General features: G+C 36.0%; 1 protein-coding gene and 1 long non-coding RNA gene across 9 annotated transcripts in view; one reads left to right on the plus strand and one right to left on the minus strand.

The window, feature by feature from the left end:
• The window catches only part of HMCN1 (hemicentin 1), a 510,534-nt gene that overhangs the window by 204,513 nt on the left and 291,041 nt on the right, over window positions 1–14,980 (minus strand). For all 8 annotated transcript variants that reach the window (XR_014247210.1, XM_082401086.1, XM_082401087.1 and 5 more), the window contains 6 exons: window positions 8,913–9,191; window positions 8,115–8,396; window positions 7,286–7,394; window positions 6,085–6,254; window positions 4,749–4,903; window positions 881–1,004 (listed from right to left, as the gene is read on the minus strand). Coding sequence is in view for 7 of the 8 variants with exons in the window: in XM_082401086.1 (XP_082257212.1) it covers window positions 881–1,004; window positions 4,749–4,903; window positions 6,085–6,254; window positions 7,286–7,394; window positions 8,115–8,396; window positions 8,913–9,191 (1,119 nt within the window). In the remaining variant the exon portion in view is untranslated. The remainder of the gene's footprint in view (window positions 1–880; window positions 1,005–4,748; window positions 4,904–6,084; window positions 6,255–7,285; window positions 7,395–8,114; window positions 8,397–8,912; window positions 9,192–14,980) is intronic.
• The window catches only part of LOC309633518, a 339,904-nt gene continuing 334,180 nt past the window's right edge, over window positions 9,257–14,980 (plus strand). Inside the window, exon 1 of the long non-coding RNA XR_014247592.1 lies at window positions 9,257–11,446. This is a non-coding gene — a long non-coding RNA (uncharacterized lncRNA). The remainder of the gene's footprint in view (window positions 11,447–14,980) is intronic.

Consider the following 14,980-nt stretch of genomic DNA (forward strand, 5'->3'; position numbering starts at 1 on the left):
AAAAGAAAATATGTAAAGAAACAGATTAGAATTCAACGTTCAAATTAAATTTTTTCATTCACTTACTATTTACTCTTTCATTTGTTAAATATTTATTGACTGCCTGCTATATACCTGGAATTAAACTAAGTGCTGGAGTGTTCTTCTAGGTTAAGATTGCTCAGAAAATGTAGAGTAAATATATGAATGCATGGATGGATGGAATGAATGAATGAATAAAAGTTTAACAAGCAATCCCGTGAATCAGAGAAAATGAACAACACGTACAATGAGAGCTTGGCTAGCTCTCTGCAAATATCCTTGGCTGAGTTAGGAAAGCTCAAGCCTACAATTCTTGGCCTTTTCTGATGAGCCTCTAGAGATGTGAAGTCTTACACTGAAGGTCAGATAATCTTTCAAGTTTACTGTGAAGCTACAGTATTCATGAAGTGTTCCACAGCCAACCAGACTTTTTATTAAAGCACATGAGAGAAGATCCTGAGTCAAGAATAGCTTCTGCTCACAAAATCCATCTTACAGGCAGGCAGGATAATCACAGACAATGCTAAGGAAAAACCCTGCAACTTCTGGGTTGTTTTTTTTTTTTTTCAATAAAAGTTATCTGTACAAAGTTATGAGTTGACAGAATTCAAATAATTAAAACACAGGGTAGTGCATTTATTTATTTATGAGCTCCAGCACTTCCTATTTGACAACCTGAAAACTGAAGATCTTAATATGAGCAAGTATAATGAAAATAATGTAAAAAAAACTATATACATTTTTATACAGATTAAAATAAACACTTGCTTATTTTATACCACAATTCAATAAAAATGGGCCCGCTATGTTTTAAAAAAGCCACAGAAATACTCTTGTTAAGACGTGAAGATGCCATTACCATGCACATGCAGTTGAATGTGCTGTTGTGTTTCTCCAGCTGCATTGGTAGCCACACATGTGTATCTGCCAGCATCTTCCATGAGGGCTTTGGCAATTTGTAGAACTCGACCAGAAGACTGTATCTAATTGGGATCAGAAAGTATGGCAGCATTTTGTACTTTATACTTGGACTTGAAAACATCTGCTGAATAGACAAACTTATTTAAATTTGTAATATCTAGTTATATTTTTATGCCAGTATCTTAATTATCTTTTGATAGATTAGAGCCAGATCACTTCATCATGCACAAGAAAATAGACTATTTTGATTGAAAAGCTTTTCTTAGTCATTGGAAAACACAAAACAGTGTTACCTAAGGCAAGCCTGCTGGTACAGTCATAAAACTCCACTGAATAAAAGACTTTAGCACTGCAACTATGAGGTATGTGATGAAAATTTAAGCTATTTGAAAAAAACATGGTTACATTTATGCAACACTTCATAAATAGTTTTAAAACAATCTTTTTTGATTAAATGGTCATGGGGGCCAGAAAAACAATAAAAATTATAAAATATGAGTAATGGAAATGCAGATAAATTTCCTTGACTTGTTTTCCTTATTTCCCTCTTAAACACATTGCAGCTAGCCTCTACCATTTTGGAACTGGTGATTCAGTGGTTATTTTTTGAAAATGATTATTCAGAGGTCACCAGTTAACTTCTAATCACAGCATCCAGCAGCCTAGGCAGTGAGCTCATACTCTCCTTCACCATCTACAGCATTTGGCGTTGTTGACTTCCTGCTCCTTCAGTCACTCTGCCCTCTGGGAGCTGAAGGTACAGCATTCCCTCAGTTCTCATTCTCTGACTTTCTTAGTAGATTACTTTATGGAATCTGCTTCCTCTTCCTGCACCATAAACAGGAAACTTAGCTTTCTGATAGTTTTCATCCAAACCCATGGCTGTGATGAAGAATCCCATGCAGACTCCTAAATTTACAGCATTGGCCTTAACTTTTCTCCTGAGCTTCCAGCTATCTGCTGGACAGGTTAGCACATGAAATTGAACAATCCAAAACAAAGCTGTTTTCCTGTATTTCTAAACCAAATTCTCATTGCGTGTTTCCAATCTTGCTTAATGGCACCAGTCATCTGGGTTTCAGAGCCCACTTTGACTCTCTTAGTAATTATACCACTCTGTGTTTCTCAGATCCCCTGTCTCCATTCTCACAGCCACTGTGGGATTATAATGGCTCCTTAATTTATATTCCAGTGTCTCCAACCTTCCGAACTGTTAATCTGCCTTGCATACTGTTGCCAGAATAATTTCTAAAATGCAAATTGGATCCTTTTACCAGTCCCCCTTCAAAGCTCATTCATGGCTCCCCACTTTGCCCAGAATGAAATCCGAACTCAGCAAAGCCTTCCAGGCTTACTGCATTCTGACCCCATATGATCTTCTCTCCATACACTCCCACATAAACTCCCACGTAGCTTATTCTTCATCCATACTGTACTAAACACATTAAGCAGCACATTCATATACTTATGTTCACTTCTAGACTTTCGCATACAGCCTTTAAGTGCAGTAATTTCTTAAGATTCTGAACTAGATCATTTTTTTTTCTGTTTCTTCTTACTCTTTATTCTGCCCTTGGATTAACTCATCTACGTCCATGTGTTTCAAATATGATCTGTGTGCCAATATCCCAAGCCAGAACTATCTTTTGAGCTCCAAAACCATATATTCAATGGTCTACCTGGCAACGCCACTAGTTTATTTCAAGGTCAACTCAACACCCAGAAGTCTAAAACTCAAATCACAGTTATTCCCCTTCAAACTTATCTTCCTCCAAAGTCTCCTTTCTCACTGGATGGCAACACTATTTATGCACTTGTGTAGATTAGCTTCCTACTAATTTTTCTTGATATTCCCCACTCCCTCACCTTTCATCAACAATCTATAATCAAGCCCTAATGATTTAACCAATAAATAACTCTCAAATATATCCATGTATCCTCATCTCTATGGCCAGCATGTGAGTCCAAATTTCTATCTTGTCTCTCCTAGACAAATGCAAATAAGTTCAATTGATTTCCACATATCTACTCTTGACTCCTTCAATTCATTCTCCAAACGGACCTAGGTAACTACTGAAAATATAAGCCTGATCATGTCACTCTTCTCTTAAAACTGTTCAAAAATTTCGCATTGTGAAATTCGCAAAGTGAAAATAAAATCATTAACATTACTTAAATGCCTCCTACCTGTCCTCTGGTCTCCTCTAATACCATTTCTCCCTTGCTCTTGGTTCCCTAATCCAATGGCTTGCTTTCAGGTTCTCAAGAGGTGTCGTGCTCCCCTTTACTTTCAGTTGTTTGCCCATGCACATCTTCTCTGAAAGATTCTACTCACCTCTCTTCTATTAATTTGCCCACTTAACTCCATATGTTCTTCAGATCTCTGCTTAAAGACTTTCTCCATAAATTACCCTCCCTCACGCTGTTGGAGGAGGTCACTGAGAGGATGTGACCGCAGGGATGACCTGTGAGCTGGACTCAGGCATTTGGAGGCTCTTCATCCTCTCCCCATTTTTGGAATGTGCATTCCATCTTCTTTCCCAGTGCTAGAAACTGCCCAAGGACGCAGCCTTGAGATAGTAGTGTGATGTTGAGACCATCTGGACAGGATATATGGATATATGACTGAACCCAGTTAAGAACTCTATATAAACTTTTAAGATTTGGTGGGCACGTGAGGAGATCTACTCATTTTTCAGTCATCCAAGACAAGCCTGGTAAGTAAGTTCCCTTGCTTAGTAAACCTGCCCCCTACCAATCTGGAGCGCTGTGCCTCTTTCTTAGATCTCTCTCTGCCCTCTCTGAATAGGGGGCCGATTTCAGATGACACCCAGGAAGCTCCAGGGGTTGCAAACCAACACACGCTCAAAGGCTTTCCTCATTATCTGTTTTTATACCTCTCTATACTGTCTCCTAAAATTACTCATCACAGTTTGCAATCATACTTTTGTACAACTGTATGATAAATATCTGTCTCCCAGGTAAACAATTGTTTACCTGCTCTGTGTTAGAAGGCTACATATTAGATCTTTTGTTAGCGCAAATGTGTGAGATTAGTTCCACCAAATTTGGAATAGGAATGATAAATGAACAGATATCCATCACTTCTGCCGGGAGAAGAACTTGGCACATCCCTTGTTACTGAAACCTACCTCAAGCAAAGCTCAAACCCACATTAGTCAATTAACTTGATCTTAGTAGCAAAATCTATTAATTATTTTAATTGTATCATGTAGATTACTCAGGTTTGCAATCTACCTATCTATTAATTCAACAAATATGTACTGAGATATAGTTATATGCCAGGGACTATACTCAATATGAAAGATACACAAGTGAACTTATTCATAGAGTCTGAGTCTCTGCCATCATGATGTTTATAGACTAAACTATGTTTTTCAAGAAACCATTTCACTTAGGTTTATGTATCAATAGATATAACACTACCTTAATCCTGGTCAATGGTGAATATACTGAGGATACTCTGACTTACTTAGTACTGATGAACTATTCATCCATAAGATACCAGTTTATAAATAATTAAAACAGGCATAAATTGAAATAATAAAAATACCAACCACTATGTTAAAATTAACATCCCTGTTAAAGTTATTAGTCTTTAGTTAATTCCATTTTTCAAATCAAAATATTAAGTTAAATTCTGAAAAACCCTAAGGAAAACACATATTGTTTTAGGACATTTCTTGCAAAATCTATCCAACAGGAAAATCTATAATTAAGAAAGGAGAATATGATAGCTCCATATATAGCTTTCTCATCTTGGGCAAAATAATATTCATACTTACTTTGAGGTTTCCTTGGGCAGTGTTGACAGGTTGGCCATCTTTTAACCATGTAATGGATGGCTTTGGAATGCCATTGGCTATGCACTGCAAGGTGATGGGCTTGTACCTTACTACAGCTCTCTCAGAAAGCCCTGAGGATTTGATTGTTGGAGGAACTAGATTTAAGAAAAAGAGAGGAGAAGAAAGGAAAGAAGGAAGAAAAAAGGAAGTGAGGGAGGGAACGAAAACTATAATCAGTGGGATCAAACACTTAAAAGTCTGTATCCAAGAACTTGAAACTTCAAAATTTAGAAAAGGGCAGAGGCCTATTTTAACAAACAGAATAATTTCATTTCATGCATTTCACTTATAACTTTTAGCAATTTTAGAGATTACTGATCTCTTAACTATGGGTCTCTAATTCTCCAGAGAATAAGTGAAATGTATTCACAGCAACTGCAATCCACATGTATGTTTGGTTTACAACCTCTTGGTGTGTTTTCTCAATCTACTATGACCTGCCCTTTCTCTAGAACTGCCTCATTAAATTGGGGTGGGTTTCCAGTACCCATATTTATACCACATGACTCTGTCCCCAGCAAGGCTGATTAAATCCAGGAGAGTAACTTGATTTAAGCTGGGCCTGCCAGATTCCCTCCCTCAAGAATTGGAATTGAGACTGAGAAACAGGATTAGCTGTATTCCATCAAAATGCAGGAAAAAACCAGTCTGCCTGGGAAGAATGAAGTTGATATTCATAGAAACCTCTGCTTGTTGCTTCCAAACACTCTCTAGTTTCTCATTGCAGTCCCCCCCTTCCCAAGGTCTGCTGGCAAGTGAGACACCTGATACCCTGGCAGAGGGTTGCTTCTGTCATTAGATGAATGGTTCTAACCCAACTGTGCCAGTTCCATGAGTGCACTTATGTGCCCTGGACCCTGCATAACACCCTCAGCCTCCATTTCTGGAAATGACTTTATTCACACTCTCTCCTGTTTTGGATGAATCTTTGAACACTCGTATCCCCCCTTTATTTGAAATTTGCTGCCTGCCTCTTCTATCTTCTTTGATCTCATACCTCAGACCCTCACATTCTATGCAGAATATACCCTCTACCATTTAAATTCTGTCTCAGTTCATTCACATGATACCTCTTGGTTAAATCTTCTGTGTTAGTAAAGTGCCTTAAAATTTTCCAATACCTAATTCAAATTTGCATCCAAATTCTCACTCAAATTAGCACTACTTTCCACAACTCAAGATTTATCCAGATTACTGAGCTAAATTCTGAATTAGATACTGAAACAATGCATAAATGAATTTTCAGTGAAATGCTCCTGCCCCTTCTTCAGCATACCATGAACAGTCACTTCAAATTCCTTCTTGTGGTCTCCAGCAGTGTTTGTTGCTACACACCGATAAAGGCCTGTGTCTGACACTTGAGCCTGGGCAATAACCAGTTTGTATCCATTTAGCAAGATCTTGAATCCATCCCTTTCATCAATTAGCTGGCCATCCTTCAGCCACCTACAGAAATAAGGCAAAAAGAAGTCTGGAGACATATTTTAAATAACTATGTTCCTAACTATACCTTAAATAACTATGTTTCTAAAGCAATCTATCTATCTCGGAGCAACTACATTTATTCATATATTCGACTTATATACTTATATATATGTATGTATATGTGTATATATGTATATATGATACATTTATATTATGTATTCTCAATTATTTACTTGCCTAATTTCCCATCTGCTCACTCTAATAAAATAAACTGTAAACAGGGAAAAGAAAAAGGAAACCTGGTTTAACAAAGAAGCCGGCATATTATTGGAACCCAAGAACTATGTGTACAGTTCTTCATTCTTCTATTAATGCTGGGCTACAGAAAGAGGCAAATGCCCCTACATATCACTCACTGCAAATGTTTAAATAATATTAACCAACAAAACACACATAATCTTAAAACATCTGTAAAATAAAATCCTAAAATCATATAGCATTATAATTTTTAATTTATTATGAATTATCACTTTCCATTTAGTTTTATAATCATGTGTGAACATATTTTAGCCCAAAAGTTAGTTGAGTATCTGTTCCTTTGCATACCCCATAGCACTTTGGAAATGAAAGATAAGTATTCAAGAAATACTTTGTGAATGAAGGAATGAGAAAAAAGTATTGGTAATCATATATTCATGTTAACTTCCTCTATTCCTTAATATGTCTGGCATACTGTTTTAAATTCCGTTGTTCATTTAACATTTCAGTGCTTCAAGAAGATCTGACAGATACCACTTAATAGTCTGTCTCTATGAACTGAAAATGTAATTTTTAAGAGCATATGATGAAGTCTTCTAATTGAGCAGATTTATGGGCCCCGTGAGTATCAAACAAAAGTTGCCTTGAATATAGAGTACGTCTTTTAAAAGAGGGATATAATTAGTATAATTTTATAAATCACTTTTGAATGACACAGAACCTCTTTCAAGATAGCTCTAAAACACTCAAATAAAGAAGTGGGAGATATTTAGAAGACATACCAAAACGCTTACATGATAGTTGGTGGAGGAGAGCCTGTCACCTGACAATCTAGCTCCAGTAAGTTATTAACCATCACAATGAAGTAAGACATTTCATCTCCTCCTTCTATAGCTGGTGGCACTAGAAAACAACAAGGATGTAACATACAAAGAAATGTTGACAAGAAAAAATATAGCATCACTTTTAAGCAATACTAAGTTGCACTTAGAAGGCTGATAAGTATCATAGTCATTTGGTACAGGATGGAGACTTGAAATGTATTGTAAAATACCTTTTACAATACACATTTGCCACGATCAATAAATATACTTTTGACACACTGTGAATTTTTCTCAGTTAATCTAGCACTATGGGGCTGATGATGCCATCAAAACATAAAGCTGATTCATATTTTATGTTGCTTATTTTCATAAGAGTAAGATAAGGGAACCTCAAAAATTGGGCCTGCATTGAAAGCCTTCAATTTATAAAGAAACAGAGATGTAAGGTTACAAGATGACTTCCCAAGTCCCACAGACTAAGTTTCCTGTTGTTTTGCACAATGCTCATGACAAGAGGCCATGCCGTCACTCACTACAATCAGATATTGTCACAGATGTAAAAAGGCATCTACCTACTTACCAAGTGTACCTATGAGGGCAAGTGGAAGATTTATGTGGGGTTTTAGATCTTGGGACTCTGGTGATCAATTCACCACTCAGTAATGTGTAGTCCAGAGTTGAACAGATCACTAAACCTTCTCTAAGATCATTTTATTATTCCATGAACACAAAAGCATTTAATAAACTAGTCAGGTTTTGCTATGAATATGAGAATACAGGTGGCAGCATCCTCATTTACCTAAGACGTCAACTTCATATTTGATTTCCTTTTCTCCTGCCACGCTGGTAGCCACACATATATACTGTCCCCTATCGACTTCTAGGGCACCCGTGATTTCTAGTTTCTTCCCACCAGCTTCTATGCGGATGTTGTCGCTCGCTTTCACGGGTACACCGTCTTTCAACCAGGTGAGAACTGGAGGAGGGTTGCCAGCAGCTTTACATTCCAGTGTCAATGAATGAGCAATAACCACTTGCTTATTGAGAGGCACAGCCAAGTCACCTTCAATCATTGGAGGAACTAGGTAGAAAAAAGTAATATTTCAGGCAATTCTTTAAGATCCTAATGAAATAAAGGGGATTCTTTTCATTTTTAACTCACGTAGTTTGACTATAGAAACTACCTATATGTCCATCTCCCCGTAAGCTACTGAGGAAAGAATTTCTTGGTTCAGCTTATCTGCAATTAGTCTAAATATTGTAGGATACTCTATACTGTGTCTGGCTTAAAAAGGACAAATTGGAGAGAATGAGCTTAGTCCTAAGAACTACTTTACCTTCTCCGTAAAAATCAAATGGTCTAGATTCCCAAGTGCCATAGGCAGACGGTTGACTGAATGAATGGGCCCACTTCTTGCTAACCTTAGCTTTTTAAAATATTTTTCCAAATCATGAGACAAATTCTTCTAATTCCAATGTATGCATATCGAAGACAACCCAACCCAACAGGGATTCATTAGTGAACAAATTGCATGTTGCCAGATTAGAAAGCATAGGCAGAAAAGTACATAATTAAAACATATATTTTTTTCCTTACCATAGACATCCACATGGAATGATTTTTCAGCAGTCCCAGCAACATTGGTTACTTGACACTTATATGTTGCTGAATCAGAGACCTGTGCTCGAGGGATATGAAGAAATTGTCCTTTATCAATATAAAGTGCTTGTGAGCTGGATATGATTGGTTGGCCGTCTCTATACCAAGTAATAGCAGGCATTGGAAGTCCCCGTGTTTCACATTCCAGTTTAATTATGCTGTTGATCAGTGCTGATATTTCTGTGGTGACATTCCCTCCTTTAATACTAGGTGGAACTACAAAGGATTTCAGAACAGAAACAAGTCTTCTAAGTTTTAGCATCTGCATCAAAGTCTCAAATGCTATAGATATTTAAATAATGCATTAATGTAAATATGAATTAAAGACAATTAGGAAGTCTGTGATTTACCTACTGATAATTAGTTGCCTGTTTTGTCAAAACAGTCTTCATCACTGTCCTTTTGGATTTCAGATTTCAGTAAAAGCAGAAAGTCAGTTTTCATTTCAGGGGTTCATTTAAGCCCAATAGATCATATTACAGTAACTAAGAAAGTCGTGTTTAACAAAGCAAAACAAAATAAATCCCACTTAAAGTAAATACAATAAGTTTGAAATGAGGCCAAGGGAGCAAAAATGTCAGAAGAGGTACAACTGCATGCCATTTCCCCAGGAAATACAAAACGCCTAAGTGCTTTCAGATCCAGCTACTGGTAATAGCTGTGGAGTCTTTAACTTTTGCTTCTTCTTACTTTTTTTTTTTTTTTTTGGAACCGCCACAGAGAGTTCATTCACTCAATTATACTCATCTAATTGGCTACATGTGTATCTTTCATAATTCAGTAACCACATGTCTGGCCTCTCACACCACATGAGGACTCTGCTGCTGGAAAAACACCACCACTGACTCAAGCCCTGCTACACACTCTGAACACGATCCTTCCAGGATTGTGCTATCACTGCAATAACTTAAAACAAATTAAATGGCATGTGCCTGAATTTGAGCGCCTTAATTTTTTAAAATAAACTTTTATTTTAGAAGAGAATGTTTTCCTTATGGTTGGACTAGGGTTATGGGTTTTGGAAGCACGATCACAGAGTGCCATTCTCATCAATCATATCAAGGGTACACACTATCAACATAGCTTATCACTGATGATGTTGACCTTGATCACCTGGTTGAGGTAGATTTTGCTAGGTTCCTCCACTGTAAAGTTACTCTCTTTTGCCCTTTTGAAAAGAATCACTCTTCCCAGCCCATATATATGAGGGGGAGAGCTATTCTACTTCCTTGAGAGGGGAATACCTACACAATTTATCTGGAATTCTTCTGTATGAGAGATTAGTCTATCTTCCCCAATTTATTTATTTATATCACTATGCACTCATGGAGATTCATTTTATACTTTGGGTATAATCCAATACTACATTATTTATTTTATTGTTCAAATTGTTCCAGTATGGCCTTCGGGAGCTATTCCAACTGGCCCTATGTCCCTTTGATATACTCACATCATATTATTTTAGTATTTCCTTACTTTCTGGCCCTACTACATGCTCCAGGCTCATCTTTATACTCCCTGCCCCAGCCTTAGAATTAACTATTTCTCCTAGAAGCTCTGGTTCTATTTAGTGGAAAAGAATATTAGAAAACAGTATCTGGATCTGAGTGGAATTCCTTAATGTTTTCTGATAATTGTTCTTAGAACTAGTTCATAGTGACAAACATTAATATACATACTTTTTTCCTCACACATAAATGAAGGCAAGATCTACTATACAGGCATACTTCATTTTATTGTGCTTTGCCTTACTGTGCTTTGCACACATTGTATTTCTCACAAACTGAAGGTCTGTGGCAGGCCTGCACTGAGCAAGTCTATTGGCACTATTTTCCAACAGCATTGGCTCACTTCCTGTCTTTGTCACATTTTGGTATTTCTATCAATATTTCAAACTTTTTCATTATTATTATATTTGTTGTGGAGATCTATGATCAGAGATTTTATTTTTTTTAGTGATCATGATGGATTCTTTAATAAAAATATCATTATCTTTTTTTTTAACATCTTTATTGGAGTATAATTGCTTTACAATAGTGTGTTAGTTTCTGCTTTATAACAAAGTAAATCAGCAATACATATACATATATCCCCATATCGCCTCCCTCTTGCGTCTCCCTCCCTCCCACCCTTCCTATCCCACCCCTCTAGGTGGTCACAAAGCACCGAGCTGATCTCCCTGTGCTATGCGCTGCTTCCCACTAGCTATCTATTTTACATTTGGTAGTGTATATATGTCTATGCCACTCTCTCACTTTGTCTCAGCTTACCCTTCCCCCCCACCCCGTGTCCTCAAGTCCATTCTCTGGTAGGTCTGCATCTTTATTCCCGTCTTGCCCCTAGGTTCTTCATCACCTTTTTCTTTAGATTCCATATATATGTGTTAGCATATGGTATTTGTTTTTCTAACTTACTTCACTCTGTTTGACAGACTCTAGGTCTATCCACCTCACTACAAATAACTCAATTTCGTTTCTTTTTATGGCTGAGTAATAATCCATTGTATATATGTGCCACATCGTCTTTATCCATTCATCTGTTGATGGACACTTAGGTTGCTTCCATGTTCTGGCTATTGTAAATATAGCTGCAATGAACATTGTGGTACATGACTCTTTTTGAATTATGGTTTTCTCAGGGTATATGCCCAGTAGTGGGATTGCTGGGTCATATGGTAGTTCTATTTTTAGTTTTTTAAGGAACCTCCATACTGTTCTCCATAGTGGCTGTATCAATTTACATTCCCACCAACAGTGCAAGAGGGTTCCCTTTTCTCCACACCCTCTCCAGCACTTATTGTTTGTAGATTTTTTGATGATGGCCATTCTGACTGGTGTGAGATGATATCTCATTGTAGTTTTGATCTGCATTTCTCTAATGATTAATGATGTTGAGCATTCTTTCATGTGTTTGTTGGCAATCTGTATATCTGATCAGAGATTTTAATGTTACTACTATGACTTGCTAAAGGCTCAGATGATGGTTAGTATTTTTTAGTGATAAGGTATTTTTAAATTAAGGTGTGTACTCTTTTTAGACACAATGCTTTTGTACATTTAATAGACTATAGTATAGTGTAAACATAACTTTTATTTGCACTGGGAAACCAAAAAAAAATTGTGTGACTCGCTTTATTGCAATATTTGCTTTATTGTGGTGGTCTGGAACAGAACCTGCAATATCTCAGAGGTATGCCTGTATTGTGAGGTAAATTTGATGGTGGAATAATTTTTCTATAAGGTGGTTTACTATATAAATCAGGGCAGCCAATTATGGCCCACAGGCCAGGCATCAAGATGCTGAACCAAGCACAGTTTTTGCATTTTTAAACGACAGGAAAAAATCAAAATAATGATAATATTTTGTGACATGTAAAAATTATATGAAATTCAAACTTCAGCACCTATTAAGTTTTACTGGAATATGGTCATGCTCATTTGTTTATGTACCGTCTATGGCTACTTTCACTTCTACAATGGCAGAGTTAAATTGTTGCAATAAATACCAAATGTGGTGTTCTCATTGCTTCTCACTGTTGCTCAGCTCACCATAAATTTCAGTGACACGATTATAAGCCTACAGCATTTCAAGTGCCATAAATATCACCATACCGTGATATTTTACTTTACTTTTATTACCAGTGCATACTCCGCAGGTCAAAACACACACAAAAAAAGAAAAGTAAGCTTTAAAATGTAACATTTTTAAAGCACAGAACAGTGTGGATTATTTTGTTATTAAGTTCAATGGCAAAGCACTGAGTTTATTTTTTAATAACACTATAGCTGTTTTGAAAAAATACAGTGTACACTAACTCTATTAGCCTAAGCACTCATCACAATATATCCCAAAGAAAAACAACCGATAAATTAATATAAAATGGAATGTCTCATTAGGCAGAATTTCTTCACGAAGATAAAAAGTCAAAAAGGCTACCATCTAAGTTTCTGAGTGGCTCATTTGTTAGCCAAGGAAGGAGAGCCATTTACCAACAGTGATTTAATTAAATCAAGAATGATTGCATTAGCAAACAATTATGCCTAAACTAATCAATTTGTTTAAGATTATCAGCCTTTCCATAAGAAAAACTGCTTGAAGAGTTGAGAAAACTGACAATATCATAGTCATTTTTTTTTTTAAAGGCAACTTTTCTGAACAGTATTCTTGGCTCTTGACAAATTGACAGATGTTACTGATACTGCTTAGCTGTCTTTTATTTGAGGAGTCAATGCCACGCTAAAGAAACTGAAGAATTAGTCTCTAAGAATAGTCTGCATGGAACAACTACAGACAAAAATATTTTCAAAGAAGTTGAAAAAGCACTAATTTATTACAACCTGAAGTGGGATCTGCTAAGACGTGCTACAACTGATGGTGATAAAAATACGTGTGGGGCAGAAAAAGGTTTAGAGAAATTTACAAATTTTACATTTTAAATTTATTAAAATGTAAAATTCTAAAAGTCTATCATTATTCCTTGTACTATTCATCAGCACTTGTGTAAAATATTCATGTGTTATTGAAACAGAACTGTCCATGGGGTATTTTACTTGCTCTTATGGACTTAAATATCAGTAGTTCCATGAACTTTTGTCAGAAGTAGAAGGTGAATATAATGACTTGTTCTACCTTATAGCAGCTTAATGTCTTAATGGTGGTAAAGTTACATTTTAATTTTTGGAGCTTAGGACTGAGACTGAATTTTTTCTGAATGAGAATTGTCCTCAAACACTATTATTGAGTACTGAATGATTCTGGAATTTAGTTTTGCCATAAACTTGACAATGTTTCTTAATAAATTCAACCTAAACTTACCAGATAAAACCAGCACTTGAATGCAAAATCTATAGTTAGTAGTCATGCTGTTGTTTGACTCACAAGTAATGTCAAGCTCCTCTACACATTTTCCATGCTGTCAAACAAAACTCAGATCTTGATTCCCCTACAAATTTGCAGTGAATATATTTTCTGAGCTCAACTTTCAGTTTCAACAATGTTTGTCAAACTTCGATGCAAATGCAAATGCAATTTCCACATTTTACGTTCTTTTATCTCTGAAAATGAGGGCCTTCCATCTAAAATTCAATTGGAATTGATTAATTGGGAGTAGAATGGCAGGCCAAAAGTCAAATATCAAGAGAATATAACAGAATTCTGCAAATTCCTTTCAAGTAATGAATATGAACAATTAAAATCCTGTGTTTGTGAAATGATATTAGTATTTGACAGTATCTACAGTATCTGCATGAAAAGACATTTTCAAAAATAAAATCTCATTACAGATCAGTATTAACAGATGAACATCTGCATTTAATTTTGGTGACAGGAATCATTAACTTTGAACTCTAATTAAGTAAAATGTTATCCCTCCAAAAAAAATCCATTCTCATTAGTAGACCTGTATTACAACAAATTTTACAATTTTTAAAATTACCAGAAAAATAGAATATCATGAATAAACGACTGGTAGACATTTCTTTCCATTTTGTTATGTAAGTACCTATATAATGTCTTTGATTTTGCCTCACAGTATGCAAAGCCTAAAATATCTACCAACCTGTCCATTATAAAAAAGGTTTGTCAAGTCCTGCTATAGATAATTAATATCAATTCAAGCCACCATTTTGAAATCTTAAGAAAGAACATTTTACTCAGACTTTAAATTTTAATTTTGATTTGAGCCTATTGATGTAATCTGGAAACATATATCAAATTTTTGGCTGAAATTGTCTAAATAAACTGGCTAGCCTAATTAGTTGGATGATACATTAATGAAGTCAAGAACAGATGGGAACTCTACCTAACGCACTGTGGTAACTTAAATGGGAGGGAAGTCCAGAAGGGAGGGGATATCTGTATGTGTATGGCTGATTCAAATGCACTGCATTTGTGCAGTGGAGGCTAACACAACATTGTAAAGCAACCATACTCCAATAAAAACTAGTAAAAATAAACAAATTAAATTAAATTAAAAAAATGAAGTCAAGAACGTAGGTTCAAACAAG

The sequence above is a fragment of the Balaenoptera borealis genome, assembly GCF_965194805.1.
Source record: "Balaenoptera borealis genome assembly, chromosome: 1".
NCBI classification, from domain to species: Eukaryota; Metazoa; Chordata; class Mammalia; order Artiodactyla; family Balaenopteridae; genus Balaenoptera; species Balaenoptera borealis.